This window comes from Ixodes scapularis, unplaced genomic scaffold (assembly GCF_016920785.2).
Source record: "Ixodes scapularis isolate PalLabHiFi unplaced genomic scaffold, ASM1692078v2 PGA_scaffold10__122_contigs__length_95168666, whole genome shotgun sequence".
NCBI classification, from domain to species: Eukaryota; Metazoa; Arthropoda; class Arachnida; order Ixodida; family Ixodidae; genus Ixodes; species Ixodes scapularis.
This window is the reverse complement of record NW_024609836.1, coordinates 29,729,082-29,749,202: the sequence shown is the minus strand read 5'-3', so window position 1 is coordinate 29,749,202 and position 20,121 is coordinate 29,729,082. Positions and strand designations below refer to the sequence as shown.

The window sequence follows — 20,121 nt, the reverse complement described above, 5'->3', positions numbered from 1 at the left end:
CATCAACAGACATTGCTAAGCGAGTCCCCCAAATGTCAAGCCAAAATAATTTTTTTTTATGCACAGTTATTGAATTTTTAATTTTGGTTCTTACCATGCTCCTCAAACTGGAAGTCTCTCCCGGCAACAATAAAAATGTGACTTGGGCAGTAGATTTTGTTCACAAGTGATTACGAGAAGTTTGATGATGTCAAACGATTGCTTTGAAAGCTTGCTTCAGCCCTCGCACAGCAGCATGAAGCAAATGCGCAGCATACTTTCTCTTCTGGCCCTTTGGGCGCTTGGCAATTTATACAAAAACTTCACCGAAATCCATCTGCTTTTTTAACTGCACACTTTTATATCAAATTTTCTCTTCACATCAAACTTATATGGCACAGGGCTAAAATCTTTGCAAGTTACCTAGATTCAAAATTGATCTAAATTTACACAATAATACGATGAAATCCGCGATAATCTGATTTATCGCATCAGCACTGAAAAGAAGGTCCCAGTACTCTGGCACGCTTAGAGTCAATGTTGTCATCGAGGTTGATGTTGACGCTGGGCCTTGGCAATGGAGGGTAAACGGTGAAGCACCAGGAGGGTTCGTCGCATCCACTTTTGTCCAGAGACAAGTCGAAGCAAAGACCTCTTTGTCGCTGACACCCAAACCCTTTGAGCTTTCATACCCTTTTGTAGTTATCACTCCTGTTGCTATCGTCCAGTGCAGGACTCGGCAACCAGCGAGGCCGTTTCATGCGGTCCCCGAGACAATATCAGAAGCCTCCGCCCCACCCTGCCGCTTCCTCACACAAATTCAAGGATTAGATGGGAATTTTTTCCTCAAACGGGGTTAGACAGGAACAAGGAGCACTTCCAATCGACACTGCCCGACATCCCCATAATTGGGCAGAGAATGTCTCACACCACTTGGCTAGGAATTTGCCTTCAAACACAAAACCTCCTATACCTGCATGTCCATAAACTGTCTACAGTGCAATCCACTTATAACGATAATGAGGAAACCCAAAATTTCAATCGTTATAACCAATTATCAGTCTGTCTGGACTATACCCGTTTTCACCTCAAGAACCGTAGTAAAAAAAGTCCGGCTTCTCGCGGAGTATTACTGATTTCCCCCTTTATGTAGAGAATTAAGATATATGTAGGTGAATCGTAGACTAGATATGTGTTATCTTATCAAGACATACACATTCCAACCGCCAAAAGCATTGCTTTTTCCTCCGACAACCAAATCTCGCAAGAACTACTTTGCGCCGCGTATGAACGATGCGCAAAACTTGCTTCTTTCTTGAGGTGAAAATGGGTATAGCAACTGATCGTGATAAGTGGTACATCATTATATGTGCTATTGTTATAAGTGGATTGCACTGTGTGTTATTGTACCGCGACAGCAGAGTGAGAAACAAGACCTGGAGCTTCCGATAGCCCATTCTAAGACCAATGTCGACTTGTTTCAGAAAGCAGAATTACCGACACACCGAACTTCCCATACAAGAGAATAGCAGTTCAAATGAGCACACTGTGAGTTACTTAATACTTGGAAGAGCCTAATTCTAGCTAATTGCAAGATTTAAAACGATACGGCGAAAAATCGGCAACGCAAACGCACAATCCCACGGTAACGAGCCGACGTGGTGCGCTCCCAATCGCAAAATTGTCGAACCCTTAAAATACTCGCCAAGCGCATACTTCTAAAAGTTTTCAAATATTGTGCCCGTGAAAATAAGGTCAATCACAGAAATCTAAAGGCCAATCATAACAAAACTAGAAAAAAAAAAAGAAGCTTAGTACGCCTTCTTTAATTGCGTTGCATGTACGTTTTTCCGGCGGGAAGTTGGTCGGTCCCGGGCAGGCCATAGGCGAGAAATCAAACGCTTAGCGTCCTGTCCTGCCTCTACATCAAAGGTGGTCCTTCCAAAGTGGCAACAAATAAGGTCACGGGAGCTAGCACGTCACGCTGTCGGACGTCGTGGTCCTGGCGGTTGGAAACGCGTTCCAGACACTGTGCCGGTAGGATGCCCGTCTGGGTCGAAACAATCCAAGTCCCGACTTCCAACGCTTCCAGCGACCTTTGTTTGCCCGAGAGGGGTGCAAGAGAAGGGCGGGCGAGGGGAAGAAGACGTCACCTTGAAGCCTTGAGGGGTATCGATGGTCTTGTTCAGACTCCTGATTGCCGTGGCACTTGCCGCGTCGTTCACAAAGAACACCGCATAGCTGCCGTCGTGCTGATACTGCAAAAAAAAAAAAAAAAGCTTGAGGTTTGCTTAAAGGGACCATGAAATGATTTTAAAATCTAATTTCATCCACCGCACGTCGTAAAAGGTGTGAAAAGAAACACAAAAACACAAAACTAGGGAGCCAAAAAGAATTATTTGCTATAGAACTTTTAAAAGAAAACTGGACCCTTTTGCAACTTCTTTCCTTCGAAAGCTCTGCCTTTTCACTACGATGCATCCGCAGAAATGGAGCACGTCAGCCGAATCCACGTCGCCTATTGGGTAAGAGCCTACCTCACCAGCACCGCGATCGTAAACAATAAATAGCCGGCGAATGTTTCCTAAAAGTTTTGTTAAATAATATTCAGACCCACATTTTGTAGCATAATTAGAGATGTGTGGCGAAAATTGCCAAATTTGATAATGCTGAGAGCCAAGCGCCATCTATCGTGTGGTAAACGAAGCAACTACTGCGCGTGCGCAGTAGGGCAGGGCTGGCAAGGCCGACTCTTTGGTTTCCTTCCTCTCAAAACTCTGACTGACTGAACGTTTATTTTTCTATGTGTTCATCTCGCGCGTGCCGACTTCAAGCAGCAAGAAAAGAATGTACTTAAAACAGACCACGACGAACAAGAACGCTGGATCCACAAACACCCGAGAAGAGCGACAACAGCTGCGAATCGCGCTCCGACGAAGCTCTCAGAATATAGGCCTAGCAGGCACTCCGACTCGGCGCAGCGTTGCTTCGTCGCAAGACCGTCTGTCTGCCTGCGACCGGCTGGCGTGCTGAATGGAATATGCCCGCGCTACCCTTGTGGGGTACCCTTGTGGACTCTTCCCGTATAATAGTTTGATCGCTGACCTCAATTTTACGTTAAGAGGTGAGGTCAATCTCTTCCCCTTGTTTTCCGAGGCAGTGTTGACGAACACTCGTCGAAAAGGAACCCTCGTCGATTCTCTCCTTGTTTTGTGTGATATAGAGCTGAAATAAACGCTGTATGGATTACCTTCGTAACACGGTATGTACACTTTGTTATTGGTATGCCATTTTTATCCTGACAGACTGCACGTCACTGTCGAGCTGTAACAGTTCGTGAGAGGTATACGTGCAATACCGGTCCAACCTTTCTTTGCCGAGTGTCGCGTCAGTATCGAGTTGCAATCGTAAAAGATCAGTCTCGAAGCGCTTACCAACAGCGCGAATACAGCACTTCCATCAAACGCGCGCGTCCGCTCCGAGTGTTAACAGGTATTTACGTGGCTCTTGCTGACACTCGTAGTTCAAACGTATCTTTTTTAACGTCGGCTCGCTCCTGCATCTCCGAGACCGCGAAAAACGCCGCGGCAATTTGTTTCCATCTACGTCGCTTTGCAAACGACTGACACTGGCCGCCTTTTGCCAACAATGACAGTTGGGTTGACTTCTGGAGTCTTCACCGGAAGACTCGCTGCACTTCCCAACAGGCATACCGGTGTATGGGACTAGTCCCATGCTGTCGCTGTAGCGCAACATATCTCGTTGAATTTCACTCAGCTGCGATGCGGCGATGAGAGGCGCCGATCCAGAAAATACATCGGTGACATCGGCGCAGTAAAACCTACCGACGCACCCCAACTCGTCGCCGCTAATGCTCCCATCTCCTACTGCCGAGAGAAGTTCCGGTTCCGGAAATAGCGTACGTCACGGCTTGTTTTGCGGTCAAGAAAAAGTCGATATTTCATTAATTTTTTGTGTAGAAGTTAATAAACCGAGACGAAAACGGATGCCTGTTCGGCATTCAGTGAACATTGACGGTTGAATGTAAAAGTTATCTAGAAAAAGTAAAAAAGTCATTTCATGGTCCCTTTAAGCACTTCTTATGAGTTGTGAATGCGAAAGCATGTATGTCATTCTTCCACTCCCTTATTTCCTCTGCAGCGCATTTGCGTCCACGACAAAGTGGTGCGCTCTGCCGGCAAGGAGAGGGCACCTCTCCTTGCCGCTCCGGGTTAGCGGCGCGCTGACGGACACACGGCGCCATGGGGTGAGCGGTGGTTGAAACTGACGTGCAGCAGCCAATAGGAGCTTCGTCGATGCTGCATTGGCTAGCTTTTCGAGTGGTTTCATAGCTGGGAGCTGGCTTCACTTGTGGAAAGAATTTAAGGTGTGGTTTGGCGCGGTTTTAAAGCTGATGACGTCGGCTCGCTCTATGAGACCCAGTTAATGCCTTCGCATTAAAAAAATCTGCATAAAGGAGTGACAGCGATAGCCATTATTGCATGTACTAGTAGCACTCCCCTTTGTGCGTAACGACTTTTTATTTGCTCCATCATACTCAACATAACCTCGCGGTCACTGAAGTATATGTAGAAAGGGAACACGCTGCACAAGCGAGTCAAACAGGAGTCAATGTTCCTGCCTGAGGCTAAGACGGGTACCATTATGAGTGGCGAGTTGCATAACCCCCGACAGTACGTGCGAATTGGGTTTGATGATAAGGAATGTGAAGCGGCGTCTCTCCTCTGCAATCACATAAGTAGATGGCGCTGACACATGGCAAAAGCCAAGTGCGTGTGCTTTGCCTGGCATCACAGGGCAATGCGCGCTTTCGAGTGCTCATGGAATGGAGTTTCCTGCCCAGCACAATGCCGGCGCAGCTGATGCAGCTGGGAGGTCTATATAAGAGCTATAAAACTTGGCCCTTTCCTACATTACTGTTGCGAGTGCAGTGGTAACACAAAATGTCAGGTGCGTTGCTTGGCGACATTCCACGGATGAACTTGGTATACATTTTGTGCCTCAAAAGCATAACCACTTAAAGGGGTTATGACACGAAATTTAAACGGATAGATTATTCTTGAAATGGAATGCTCATAGGCTACTTAGCATATCCACCAAGTAACGCAATTTTTAGAGCTCTGATCATTGCAATATTCAATTTACGGATTTTTATAATTTTCATCTGGCGACCAGGCAACACTGCTCAAGTTAGTCACACCATGGTGTCCATAAACCACGTGACCATGAACACTCTCTCATTCTAGGCGCCCCCAAGATCGCCCAAGCTCTTCTCGTCGCGGTACGAACAAAACCGCCCAAACAGCTCGGTAAACTGAAAGCTATTCTCGCTCTCGCCCCCCGGCCGGTTGACCTTCCACCCTGCAGGCGCCTGCGAGACATTCCCGGACGACGGTGACCACGGCGAACTCGTCGTCGCTGGAACTCGTCGCCAGCGGGTCGCAGTCAAAATGAACAGCTTCCAACATCTCTTGATAGCAATCACTCTCATCGCTGCTGCGATCAATGTCGAACACTTCGACAAGGCGATCGATGCCGTAGACGTAATCGTCACAGACCGGATGCTGGAAACGTGGAAGGTAAACGAGGAAGCTGAGGCTCGATACGCCAAGAGAGCCAAAACTGTGAGTGCGTGCAATTAGACACCACGCTGGAGGCTGGCTACGTCATCAGCCTCCAGGTCCGCCCGGATCTGCCCCTCCGAGGGGCCCGCATATAAATCGATTTATCCACGAAACTATCGCGCCTTTTTCAAAACAAATTTAGCAGGATTATAGGAACATACAATGGGTCCTAGCAGTATAGTTATGTAATATTTTATTTTTGGCGTGTCATAACCCCTTTAAAAAAAAAAAATTTGTAGCAAAATGAGTTAATTTTTTTATCATGATTGAGGGTTCCTCTCTGATACTGAAGCATACTGCTTATTGCACAAGGCTTATTGCCTTGTGTAATAAAAATGCATAGGACAGAAAAGGAACACACAAGTTTTATTTGAATATATATATTGGTTCCGTTTATAATGTGTAGCAAGAAAAAAAAAGGTTGAAAAACTGATCATAGCGCAACACTTTCGTTGAGATAAAGCCTATGCCCCTCCCGCTTTAATGCTCATAGTTTATTTAGCCTCTAAATAAATTTTGGTAAAATGCCGGAAAAAACTACCATACCCCCGAAATGTTGATCACTGAAAACATGCCCCCCGACCCCCTTGCCTCCCATTCTATATTATGAACCTACCGAAGACAAGATTCTAATATCATAAACTGCAAAAACAACCAGCTTCATATGTCATAAAAATCTACAGCTGCGCGTTAAAGGTGACGCCGCGCTTCAGTGGCATTAGGGTTAGGGTCCAGTCAGAATTCGCTGCCCGCTGAATACCGTGTCTATTCAAATATAGATCTGCGCTAATTTTGTTTCTTTCATTTCTCGGCACAGCTCTTTAAAATTAAAAATCAGCCTACAATTACGACTGAAGAAGGTCGACCTGTAATAGTACCGAGCATACTTTCCGAGCCCATCGAGCTAACCCAGCAGCTCCCCCGTGTTAGCCGCTGCTCCTTGCACTCCGATGTAAAGAGGTGGAGCTCGACGCACATGCGACGGTGCCAAGTGACGAAGGTCGATGCGGGCGGTGCAAGTGCCATGGTACAGTCTAGCCACGGCATAGAGGCATGTGGGAGACACGATAATCAAGTGATCTCATAAGGGTAACAGACCCCGGTCGCGTCTCGTCGCAGTGGCCGCCTTACCAGTATTTTACTAATTTTTCTCATGACTTCGAGCTACTGACATCGCCGACATCGTCTGGAAGTTCAGAGGATGACGTGACCAATGCGGCTGATGAGCGATTTCTATGCTTTGTTTCACCTTGGTTCGTAGCACGGAGAGATACATATTTGTACGATTTCCTCCCCTTTACTTCTCCAAATATTGGGGTCAAGCAATATTAATATATATTTTTTTGTCAAGGCCCATCTTGGTGCAGGTGTGGTGCAATTCTTTTGAGGTGTGGCATTTTGGCACAAGAAATAGCAGACCTTCGTTCACGGCGCAAATGGCGCAGCACTTCTGTCCGTGGTTAAGGATAACAAAAAACAAGGAATTCCCTTTCAGCAACTACATCCCCTGGAAAACGTTGTGCGGAAGTTCTAGAAGCTAGGGACTGCAAGGTCTCCAACCTGGAGCTGACATAATCTTGGCTCCGGTTTTGGAAACGGGAGCTCTCGCGGTGTAACAAACAAACGAAGCACCACTCACATTGTAGGGGATGAAAGGCCCGTTGGTCCTGGCATTGATCTCCCTGTAGATGAACTCCTTGCCAAACTTTTTGCCATGGGGAATCTGAAAGCATATCATCACGCAACGATGACCGACAGAGTCGGGATTCCAGCGTAACACTAATACCTGCTCCAAATCATTCGTACCTTGTACGCCTATTGATTGGAATCACCTTCCCACATCCACTGTTACAACTCTTAAATCTGTTGATTATAAAAATGCTGTAACCGAACTACTAGAACCCGTTTCACAATTTCCCGGTTTCGTTTATTTTTTGTATGTTATAGTTCCAACCCCTTCTGTAATTCCTCTAAGCTCAGAGAGTAAAATAAAAAAGAAAGAGCTTTTCTGGCTGTCTTACCTTCCACTGTGCACAGCAAAACTTCACTTGAACAAACCGTTCAGATTACCAGCTGAAGTTCTATGCCATGCAGGCTATGCAACAAAGGAGATAACGGAGGCATTTTATTTATCACGATGTAGGGAGGGCAAGTGTGTCAGTGTCCCTCCTGTGGCCCTTTATCAAAAAGAGAGAGAATATTTCGGCCAATGGGAGCGTGGTGTGTGATGACGTGGGTGTGGTGGATTGTTCGGGTTTTTTCGTGGCCTTAAAGGGATATTGAATCGAAACTTGAAATACTCCTATTATGGTCAGAAATAGGTTTAATATCTTCAATGATATCCGTAAATCATAATCGCGCGTTTGTATTTTGAACGGATGGCTATATTTTTCACCCTGAGAGGCCGGAATGGGCGCGCGCTCTAAAATCAGCCATCGGAGAGTGCGATGCGTCTTGGGACATTGGGCGCATTCGTGATGTCACTTGTGCCAGAGGGGAAAGGCTACGGCGTGGTGTTGTGGTTACGAGCGTTGCTACTTGTTGGCGCGTTGACGATTTACGACCTGTGACAACGTGGCCGTTCGAGATGTGCAACGGCTGCACGCACGCTGCACCACGGCACCACTGACAAAATCAGCTTTGAAGCCGGATTCTCAAAGCAAACTTACGACGAAAAAAGTGAGTACGACAAATTTGACAGAAAGCCTGTATTCTCGAAACGAAATTGTCGTAACTTTTGCGCAGGTTACGACAGAATCCTACGACAGCTCCGCAGCTGTCTTACGCACTTTTTACGATCAAATAAAACATGGCAGACACCGTTGCTCAGTTACCTGGTAGCGACGACCAACGGACCTTTATTTTTCTACGTGCTCTTCTCGTGCGTCCAGACTTCAACCAACAAGAAAAAGGAAGGAGTACTTGAAACAGACCACAACGATCAAGAACGCAGGGTCCACAAACACCCGAGAAGAGCTACAACGGCTACGATTCTACCGACCAAGCGAGCTCGGCAGAATATAGTAGGCCTAGCAGCAACACCGACTCGGCGCTCCGTTGCTCCGGCGGTCCTTGGCCAAGACCGTCTGCCCATGACCGGCTGGCCTGCTGAATGGAATATGGCCGCGTGACCCTTGTGGATCGGTCCCGGATGAATAGTTTGATCCCTGAACTAAATTTCAGAGGTCAATCTTTGCCCCTTATCATCTCGATCTCCCTGTTCTCCGAGACAGCGGTGACGAACGCTGTCGTCGAAAAGGGACTCTCATTGATTCTATCTCCTTAATTTCCGAGACAGCGGTGACGAACGCTGTCGTCGAAAAGGGACTCTCATTGATTCCATCTCCTTGTTTTGTGTGATATTGAGCTCAAATAAACGCCATACGGATTACCTTCGCAACACGGTATGTACACTTTGTTATTAGTATGCCATTTTTATTCTGACACGACGCTACGTTACTGTCGAGCTATAGCAGTTCGTGGGAGCTACGCGATGTCGGCCCAACCTTTCTTTGCCGAGTGTCATGTCAGTATCGAGTTGCTATCGTGAAAGATCGGTCAGAAGCGCTTAGCGAAACGCGGTCTAACAGAGCGAATCCAGCACTTTGATCAAACGCGCGTGTCCGCTCCGAGTGTGAACAGGTATTTGCGTGGCTCTTGCTGACACTCTCGTAGTTCAAACATATCTTTTTTAATGTCGGCCCGCAGCTCGCAGCAACAAATTCCGGCCGTGCCAGAAGCATGCTCGGGTCGTGTCGTGCAAACAGCCGCAACGAGAACGAGCTCACTGTGGCCAACTACGCTTTGGCTTTCTCCGCCAAGTCTTTGCAAACGCGTTCAGGCCTAGGCTAATTATGCCGGCACGCCGTATTGCCGCAGAACGGCGCTGCTCCCATGCCACAAGTGATGTCACGAGAACTTTCCCACCATCCACCAGATGTGAATTTAAAATTGTTTAATTAGGTTTAAAATTAGTTCTCCTGTGTTTTACAGCGGGATATTGATACTTCCGAGGTGGTGCCTGCCCCTAGCCCATATTTATGCAGAAAAATCGGCGCTAAAATTTCGTTTCCGTACCCCTTTAATGTTTTTCCTATTAAATTTCAGTTGCAAGTAAGCCCCTTGTCTGTGTGTATACTCTTCTACTGGACAGTCGTTTGTTTGCGCTGTATTCTCTTTCTGAGATCTCATCGGACTCCATCCTATCTTTACCAGCTTTTACACTCCCATTCAAACTACCGTAAAATCCCGTAGCATACCTGCCAACCTGTGAACTTTCAAATTCGTAAAACTCCTGCGGCTGCGGAGGGGTGTTTACGCAAAGTGATGTGCAGCTTAATCACAGCCTTGCCACCGTGCGAAACGCTTACATCACACGTGCATGTGCTACAGAATTCCAACTTCTTTCCCTTTTTGGACAGCACGAAGCACGGAAATTCCGATGTGTAAGACTTCAGGAGGACCTGAAAGTACCTCTTTTGAAGTTTGGAGTTCACCATTGCGGCCAGGGGAATGCTACGATTACACGTACAACAAACACACAGAGACGCCGCACTGCTCGGCTCGAAACTGGCCAAAACAGAGAGGCCCAACCACGTCTGAACACGCCGAACGAACGTGCGCCGCCAAACACACAAACAAAGGCTTTGGGCTTTGGATCCGTGGCAACCGGATAGACGAACAGTAAAATTCACGACGCTGCCGTGGACGGCACCTATCACCCTCTTGTGGCGGTGCAAGGTACAAATATCCAAAAACAATTTTACAAAAAAAAAAAAAAATATTACAATTTTTTATAACATTTTTTGTAAAATCTGAAGCAAGATTGGTACAATCGTAAAATTTGAAGCAAGATTGGTACAATAAAAAAATTAGCCCCAATGCATACATTATATGAAAAATTTGGAAGAGTTGGCACGCATGCGAAAGGGCGCCCTCCACCATGAGATTGCCCGTTCCGTTTTTCTTGCTAAATATCTAAAACAAAAAAATTCCAAATAATCGCCCACTCCCTATTCCCGTCCGAGATCACGCAATGTCCGACGGAAATCACACCAACTGCGTGATCTGCGGTACCGGTACGTCTGACAAAGGAGTTTTATCCGGATCAACCCCAGGAATTTCGGACATGGGCGCGTCCTCACAACTTGCGCCATCTCTCGGCATCCGGGAACGGGACTGACCGTAACTCAATGGGCGAAACCAGTTTATTTTTAATTGCTCAATACCAACGCAAATAATCAGCTTGCTCTCATTGGAGATCTATTGAGTTGGAATACTTACATCTGCAGACGAAATTCCAAACTCGTTTGACCATATTAAGTTTAGCCAAGGGCCAATCGAAAACTTTCTCATTGCGCCTACGGGAGCACCCGAAAAAAAGACCGTGTTTTCGTACAAGAACCCAGTCCTGATAAGAACTGTCGCTCATACATAATTGCTCTCATCGATAACGGGTACACAGTGAACTCAACTAAACTATGACGCTTTTTTTTCTTTGATCAATCCATATTACGACGGTCCATGAGCATTTCAGATATTTAAACGAAGCGCGGCATCTGTCTTTAAAGGTTTAGAAAAAGCATAAATGAGCGCATTCTATGTGTAATAGGTGCAATCACAAAATATTCACACAGTACATAAACAGTATCAGCAAACACACCAAACCTGCACACAGGTCTTGAGGTCCGAGGTTCGAACCCGGGTTTAAAATCAATAGGGATTTTATCCATTCAAACCACGGTTGGACAACAGTACCGTTGAAGTGTAATGACCATGCCAATGAAAGCAATTGTTGATTTCATTTAATTACACGTCTGTCACGTAATTAAAAATGGGCGAATTCTTTAAAATTGTGAAATTATACGCTCTCCAAGCTCAATTTTCAGACAAGCGCGCATGTTTCTTGCCCAAAGGCTAGAATCCCGACTTGTGTCAAACGCGAGCTAGAGGGTAGTTCCGTCCTCTAAATTAAAATACCGCTGAGAGCAATCCTTTAAGTTGCCTAATTACTTGTGTGTCACGTCATTAAAGCGGAGCCAAATCGTTATAATAGCGGTATTACGCAATCCAAGCTCGATTTTTGGGTGAACGCGCATGTCTCCTGCCCAAAAAACTAGAACCCCGACTCGGGTCAAACTCGAGTTATAGGATAGTTTCATACCTCTATATTGACATACCGCTGAGAGCAATCACCTTTATCGCCTAATTACTCGAGCGTCACGTCATTAAAGAGGAGCCCAATTGTTACAATAGCGAAATTATCCTCTCCAAGCTCGATTTTCGGGTAAACGCGCATGTCTCCTGCCCAAAGACTAGAACCCCGACTTGGATCAAACCCGAGTTTTAGGATAGTTCCATCCCTCTATATTGGCATACCGCTGAGAGCAATCATCTCTATCGCCTAATTACTCGCGTGTCACGTCATTAAAGAGGAGCCCAATGGTTAAAATAGCGAAATTATCCTCTCCAAGCTCGATTTTCGGGTAAACGCGCATGTCTCCTGCCCAAAGACTAGAACCCCGACTTGGATCAAACCCGAGTTATAGGATAGTTCCATCCCTCTATATTGGCATACCGCTGAGAGCAATCATCTCTATCGCCTAATTACTCGCGTGTCACGTCATTAAAGAGGAGCCCAATGGTTAAAATAGCGAAATTATCCTCTCCAAGCTCGATTTTCGGGTAAACGCGCATGTCTCCTGCCCAAAGACTAGAACCCCGACTTGGATCAAACTCGAGTTTTAGGATAGTTCCATCCCTCTATATTGGCATACCGCTGAGAGCAATCATCTCTATCGCCTAATTACTCGCGTGTCACGTCATTAATTAGGAGCCCAATGGTTAAAATAGCGAAATTATCCTCTCCAAGCTCGATTTTCGGGTAAACGCGCATGTCTCCTGCCCAAAGACTAGAACCCCGACTTGGATCAAACCCGAGTTTTAGGATAGTTCCATCCCTCTATATTGGCATACCGCTGAGAGCAATCATCTCTATCGCCTAATTACTCGCGTGTCACGTCATTAAAGAGGAGCCCAATGGTTAAAATAGCGAAATTATCCTCTCCAAGCTCGATTTTCGGGTAAACGCGCATGTCTCCTGCCCAAAGACTAGAACCCCGACTTGGATCAAACCCGAGTTTTAGGATAGTTCCATCCCTCTATATTGGCATACCGCTGAGAGCAATCATCTCTATCGCCTAATTACTCGCGTGTCACGTCATTAAAGAGGAGCCCAATGGTTAAAATAGCGAAATTATCCTCTCCAAGCTCGATTTTCGGGTAAACGCGCATGTCTCCTGCCCAAAGACTAGAACCCCGACTTGGATCAAACTCGAGTTTTAGGATAGTTCCATCCCTCTATATTGGCATACCGCTGAGAGCAATCATCTCTATCGCCTAATTACTCGCGTGTCACGTCATTAAAGAGAAGCCTAATGGTTAAAATAGCGAAATTATCCTCTCCAAGCTCGATTTTCGGGTAAACGCGCATGTCTCCTGCCCAAAGACTAGAACCCCGACTTGGATCAAACCCGAGTTTTAGGATAGTTCCATCCCTCTATATTGGCATACCGCTGAGAGCAATCATCTCTATCGCCTAATTACTCGCGTGTCACGTCATTAAAGAGAAGCCCAATGGTTAAAATAGCGAAATTAACCTCTCCAAGCTCGATTTTCGGGTAAACGCGCATGTCTCCTGCCCAAAGACTAGAACCCCGACTTGGATCAAACCCGAGTTTTAGGATAGTTCCATCCCTCTATATTGGCATACCGCTGAGAGCAATCATCTCTATCGCCTAATTACTCGCGTGTCACGTCATTAAAGAGGAGCCCAATGGTTAAAATAGCGAAAATATCCTCTCCAAGCTCGATTTTCGGGTAAACGCGCATGTCTCCTGCCCAAAGACTAGAACCCCGACTTGGATCAAACCCGAGTTTTAGGATAGTTCCATCCCTCTATATTGGCATACCGCTGAGAGCAATCATCTCTATCGCCTAATTACTCGCGTGTCACGTCATTAAAGAGGAGCCCAATGGTTAAAATAGCGAAATTATCCTCTCCAAGCTCGATTTTCGGGTAAACGCGCATGTCTCCTGCCCAAAGACTAGAACCCCGACTTGGATCAAACTCGAGTTTTAGGATAGTTCCATCCCTCTATATTGGCATACCGCTGAGAGCAATCATCTCTATCGCCTAATTACTCGCGTGTCAGGTCATTAAAGAGGAGCCCAATGGTTAAAATAGCGAAATTATCCTCTCCAAGCTCGATTTTCGGGTAAACGCGCATGTCTCCTGCCCAAAGACTAGAACCCCGACTTGGATCAAACCCGAGTTTTAGGATAGTTCCATCCCTCTATATTGGCATACCGCTGAGAGCAATCATCTCTATCGCCTAATTACTCGCGTGTCAGGTCATTAAAGAGGAGCCCAATGGTTAAAATAGCGAAATTAACCTCTCCAAGCTCGATTTTCGGGTAAACGCGCATGTCTCCTGCCCAAAGACTAGAACCCCGACTTGGATCAAACCCGAGTTTTAGGATAGTTCCATCCCTCTATATTGGCATACCGCTGAGAGCAATCATCTCTATCGCCTAATTACTCGCGTGTCAGGTCATTAAAGAGGAGCCCAATGGTTAAAATAGCGAAATTAACCTCTCCAAGCTCGATTTTCGGGTAAACGCGCATGTCTCCTGCCCAAAGACTAGAACCCCGACTTGGATCAAACCCGAGTTTTAGGATAGTTCCATCCCTCTATATTGGCATACCGCTGAGAGCAATCATCTCTATCGCCTAATTACTCGCGTGTCAGGTCATTAAAGAGGAGCCCAATGGTTAAAATAGCGAAATTAACCTCTCCAAGCTCGATTTTCGGGTAAACGCGCATGTCTCCTGCCCAAAGACTAGAACCCCGACTTGGATCAAACCCGAGTTTTAGGATAGTTCCATCCCTCTATATTGGCATACCGCTGAGAGCAATCATCTCTATCGCCTAATTACTCGCGTGTCACGTCATTAAAGAGGAGCCCAATGGTTAAAATAGCGAAAATATCCTCTCCAAGCTCGATTTTCGGGTAAACGCGCATGTCTCCTGCCCAAAGACTAGAACCCCGACTTGGATCAAACCCGAGTTTTAGGATAGTTCCATCCCTCTATATTGGCATACCGCTGAGAGCAATCATCTCTATCGCCTAATTACTCGCGTGTCACGTCATTAAAGAGGAGCCCAATGGTTAAAATAGCGAAATTATCCTCTCCAAGCTCGATTTTCGGGTAAACGCGCATGTCTCCTGCCCAAAGACTAGAACCCCGACTTGGATCAAACTCGAGTTTTAGGATAGTTCCATCCCTCTATATTGGCATACCGCTGAGAGCAATCATCTCTATCGCCTAATTACTCGCGTGTCAGGTCATTAAAGAGGAGCCCAATGGTTAAAATAGCGAAATTATCCTCTCCAAGCTCGATTTTCGGGTAAACGCGCATGTCTCCTGCCCAAAGACTAGAACCCCGACTTGGATCAAACTCGAGTTTTAGGATAGTTCCATCCCTCTATATTGGCATACCGCTGAGAGCAATCATCTCTATCGCCTAATTACTCGCGTGTCAGGTCATTAAAGAGGAGCCCAATGGTTAAAATAGCGAAATTATCCTCTCCAAGCTCGATTTTCGGGTAAACGCGCATGTCTCCTGCCCAAAGACTAGAACCCCGACTTGGATCAAACTCGAGTTTTAGGATAGTTCCATCCCTCTATATTGGCATACCGCTGAGAGCAATCATCTCTATCGCCTAATTACTCGCGTGTCACGTCATTAAAGAGAAGCCCAATGGTTAAAATAGCGAAATTATCCTCTCCAAGCTCGATTTTCGGGTAAACGCGCATGTCTCCTGCCCAAAGACTAGAACCCCGACTTGGATCAAACTCGAGTTTTAGGATAGTTCCATCCCTCTATATTGGCATACCGCTGAGAGCAATCATCTCTATCGCCTAATTACTCGCGTGTCACGTCATTAAAGAGGAGCCCAATGGTTAAAATAGCGAAATTATCCTCTCCAAGCTCGATTTTCGGGTAAACGCGCATGTCTCCTGCCCAAAGACTAGAACCCCGACTTGGATCAAACTCGAGTTTTAGGATAGTTCCATCCCTCTATATTGGCATACCGCTGAGAGCAATCATCTCTATCGCCTAATTACTCGCGTGTCACGTCATTAAAGAGAAGCCCAATGGTTAAAATAGCGAAATTAACCTCTCCAAGCTCGATTTTCGGGTAAACGCGCATGTCTCCTGCCCAAAGACTAGAACCCCGACTTGGATCAAACCCGAGTTTTAGGATAGTTCCATCCCTCTATATTGGCATACCGCTGAGAGCAATCATCTCTATCGCCTAATTACTCGCGTGTCACGTCATTAAAGAGGAGCCCAATGGTTAAAATAGCGAAATTATCCTCTCCAAGCTCGATTTTCGGGTAAACGCGCATGTCTCCTGCCCAAAGACTAGAACCCCGACTTGGATCAAACTCGAGTTTTAGGATAGTTCCATCCCTCTATATTGGCATACCGCTGAGAGCAATCATCTCTATCGCCTAATTACTCGCGTGTCAGGTCATTAAAGAGGAGCCCAATGGTTAAAATAGCGAAATTATCCTCTCCAAGCTCGATTTTCGGGTAAACGCGCATGTCTCCTGCCCAAAGACTAGAACCCCGACTTGGATCAAACCCGAGTTTTAGGATAGTTCCATCCCTCTATATTGGCATACCGCTGAGAGCAATCATCTCTATCGCCTAATTACTCGCGTGTCACGTCATTAAAGAGAAGCCCAATGGTTAAAATAGCGAAAATATCCTCTCCAAGCTCGATTTTCGGGTAAACGCGCATGTCTCCTGCCCAAAGACTAGAACCCCGACTTGGATCAAACCCAAGTTTTAGGATAGTTCCTTCCCTCTATATTGGAATACCGCTGAGAGCAATCATCTCTATCGCCTAATTACTCGCGTGTCACGTCATTAAAGAGAAGCCTAATGGTTAAAATAGCGAAAATATCCTCTCCAAGCTCGATTTTCGGGTAAACGCGCATGTCTCCTGCCCAAAGACTAGAACCCCGACTTGGATCAAACTCGAGTTTTAGGATAGTTCCATCCCTCTATATTGGCATACCGCTGAGAGCAATCATCTCTATCGCCTAATTACTCGCGTGTCACGTCATTAAAGAGGAGCCCAATGGTTAAAATAGCGAAATTATCCTCTCCAAGCTCGATTTTCGGGTAAACGCGCATGTCTCCTGCCCAAAGACTAGAACCCCGACTTGGATCAAACTCGAGTTTTAGGATAGTTCCATCCCTCTATATTGGCATACCGCTGAGAGCAATCATCTCTATCGCCTAATTACTCGCGTGTCAGGTCATTAAAGAGGAGCCCAATGGTTAAAATAGCGAAATTATCCTCTCCAAGCTCGATTTTCGGGTAAACGCGCATGTCTCCTGCCCAAAGACTAGAACCCCGACTTGGATCAAACCCGAGTTTTAGGATAGTTCCATCCCTCTATATTGGCATACCGCTGAGAGCAATCATCTCTATCGCCTAATTACTCGCGTGTCACGTCATTAAAGAGAAGCCCAATGGTTAAAATAGCGAAAATATCCTCTCCAAGCTCGATTTTCGGGTAAACGCGCATGTCTCCTGCCCAAAGACTAGAACCCCGACTTGGATCAAACCCAAGTTTTAGGATAGTTCCTTCCCTCTATATTGGAATACCGCTGAGAGCAATCATCTCTATCGCCTAATTACTCGCGTGTCACGTCATTAAAGAGAAGCCCAATGGTTAAAATAGCGAAATTATCCTCTCCAAGCTCGATTTTCGGGTAAACGCGCATGTCTCCTGCCCAAAGACTAGAACCCCGACTTGGATCAAACCCGAGTTTTAGGATAGTTCCATCCTTCTATATTGGCATACCGCTGAGAGCAATCATCTCTATCGCCTAATTACTCGCGTGTCACGTCATTAAAGAGAAGCCCAATGGTTAAAATAGCGAAAATATCCTCTCCAAGCTCGATTTTCGGGTAAACGCGCATGTCTCCTGCCCAAAGACTAGAACCCCGACTTGGATCAAACCCGAGTTTTAGGATAGTTCCATCCCTCTATATTGGCATACCGCTGAGAGCAATCATCTCTATCGCCTAATTACTCGCGTGTCACGTCATTAAAGAGAAGCCCAATGGTTAAAATAGCGAAAATATCCTCTCCAAGCTCGATTTTCGGGTAAACGCGCATGTCTCCTGCCCAAAGACCAGAACCCCGACTTGGATCAAACCCGAGTTTTAGGATAGTTCCATCCTTCTATATTGGCATACCGCTGAGAGCAATCATCTCTATCGCCTAATTACTCGCGTGTCACGTCATTAAAGAGAAGCCCAATGGTTAAAATAGCGAAATTATCCTCTCCAAGCTTGATTTTCGGGTAAACGCGCATGTCTCCTGCCCAAAGACCAGAACCCCGACTTGGATCAAACCCGAGTTTTAGGATAGTTCCATCCCTCTATATTGGCATACCGCTGAGAGCAATCATCTCTATCGCCTAATTACTCGCGTGTCACGTCATTAAAGAGAAGCCCAATGGTTAAAATAGCGAAAATATCCTCTCCAAGCTCGATTTTCGGGTAAACGCGCATGTCTCCTGCCCAAAGACTAGAACCCCGACTTGGATCAAACCCGAGTTTTAGGATAGTTCCATCCCTCTATATTGGCATACCGCTGAGAGCAATCATCTCTATCGCCTAATTACTCGCGTGTCACGTCATTAAAGAGAAGCCCAATGGTTAAAATAGCGAAAATATCCTCTCCAAGCTCGATTTTCGGGTAAACGCGCATGTCTCCTGCCCAAAGACCAGAACCCCGACTTGGATCAAACCCGAGTTTTAGGATAGTTCCATCCTTCTATATTGGCATACCGCTGAGAGCAATCATCTCTATCGCCTAATTACTCGCGTGTCACGTCATTAAAGAGAAGCCCAATGGTTAAAATAGCGAAATTATCCTCTCCAAGCTTGATTTTCGGGTAAACGCGCATGTCTCCTGCCCAAAGACCAGAACCCCGACTTGGATCAAACCCGAGTTTTAGGATAGTTCCATCCCTCTATATTGGCATACCGCTGAGAGCAATCATCTCTATCGCCTAATTACTCGCGTGTCACGTCATTAAAGAGAAGCCCAATGGTTAAAATAGCGAAAATATCCTCTCCAAGCTCGATTTTCGGGTAAACGCGCATGTCTCCTGCCCAAAGACTAGAACCCCGACTTGGATCAAACCCGAGTTTTAGGATAGTTCCATCCCTCTATATTGGCATACCGCTGAGAGCAATCATCTCTATCGCCTAATTACTCGCGTGTCACGTCATTAAAGAGAAGCCCAATGGTTAAAATAGCGAAAATATCCTCTCCAAGCTCGATTTTCGGGTAAACGCGCATGTCTCCTGCCCAAAGACCAGAACCCCGACTTGGATCAAACCCGAGTTTTAGGATAGTTCCATCCTTCTATATTGGCATACCGCTGAGAGCAATCATCTCTATCGCCTAATTACTCGCGTGTCACGTCATTAAAGAGAAGCCCAATGGTTAAAATAGCGAAAATATCCTCTCCAAGCTCGATTTTCGGGTAAACGCGCATGTCTCCTGCCCAAAGACCAGAACCCCGACTTGGATCAAACCCGAGTTTTAGGATAGTTCCATCCCTCTATATTGGCATACCGCTGAGAGCAATCATCTCTATCGCCTAATTACTCGCGTGTCACGTCATTAAAGAGAAGCCCAATGGTTAAAATAGCGAAAATATCCTCTCCAAGCTCGATTTTCGGGTAAACGCGCATGTCTCCTGCCCAAAGACTAGAACCCCGACTTGGATCAAACCCGAGTTTTAGGATAGTTCCATCCCTCTATATTGGCATACCGCTGAGAGCAATCATCTCTATCGCCTAATTACTCGCGTGTCACGTCATTAAAGAGGAGCCCAATGGTTAAAATAGCGAAAATATCCTCTCCAAGCTCGATTTTCGGGTAAACGCGCATGTCTCCTGCCCAAAGACTAGAACCCCGACTTGGATCAAACCCGAGTTTTAGGATAGTTCCATCCCTCTATATTGGCATACCGCTGAGAGCAATCATCTCTATCGCCTAATTACTCGCGTGTCACGTCATTAAAGAGGAGCCCAATGGTTAAAATAGCGAAATTATCCTCTCCAAGCTTGATTTTCGGGTAAACGCGCATGTCTCCTGCCCAAAGACTAGAACCCCGACTTGGATCAAACCCGAGTTTTAGGATAGTTCCATACCCCTATATTGGCATACCGCTGAGAGCAATCATCTCTATCGCCTAATTACTCGCGTGTCACGTCATTAAAGAGGAGCCCAATGGTTAAAATAGCGAAATTATCCTCTCCAAGCTTGATTTTCGGGTAAACGCGCATGTCTCCTGCCCAAAGACTAGAACCCCGACTTGGATCAAAC

The 20,121-nt window shown here is 46.1% G+C and overlaps 1 protein-coding gene across 1 annotated transcript in view; it reads right to left on the bottom strand.

The window, feature by feature from the left end:
* Positions 1-20,121, bottom strand: part of LOC8026679 (nuclear RNA export factor 1) — an 87,346-nt gene that overhangs the window by 25,732 nt on the left and 41,493 nt on the right. Inside the window, exons 6-7 of the mRNA XM_040498951.2 lie at positions 7,264-7,347; positions 2,133-2,237 (exon numbers count right to left, since the gene is read on the bottom strand). Coding sequence (XP_040354885.1) covers positions 2,133-2,237; positions 7,264-7,347 — 189 coding nt within the window. The remainder of the gene's footprint in view (positions 1-2,132; positions 2,238-7,263; positions 7,348-20,121) is intronic.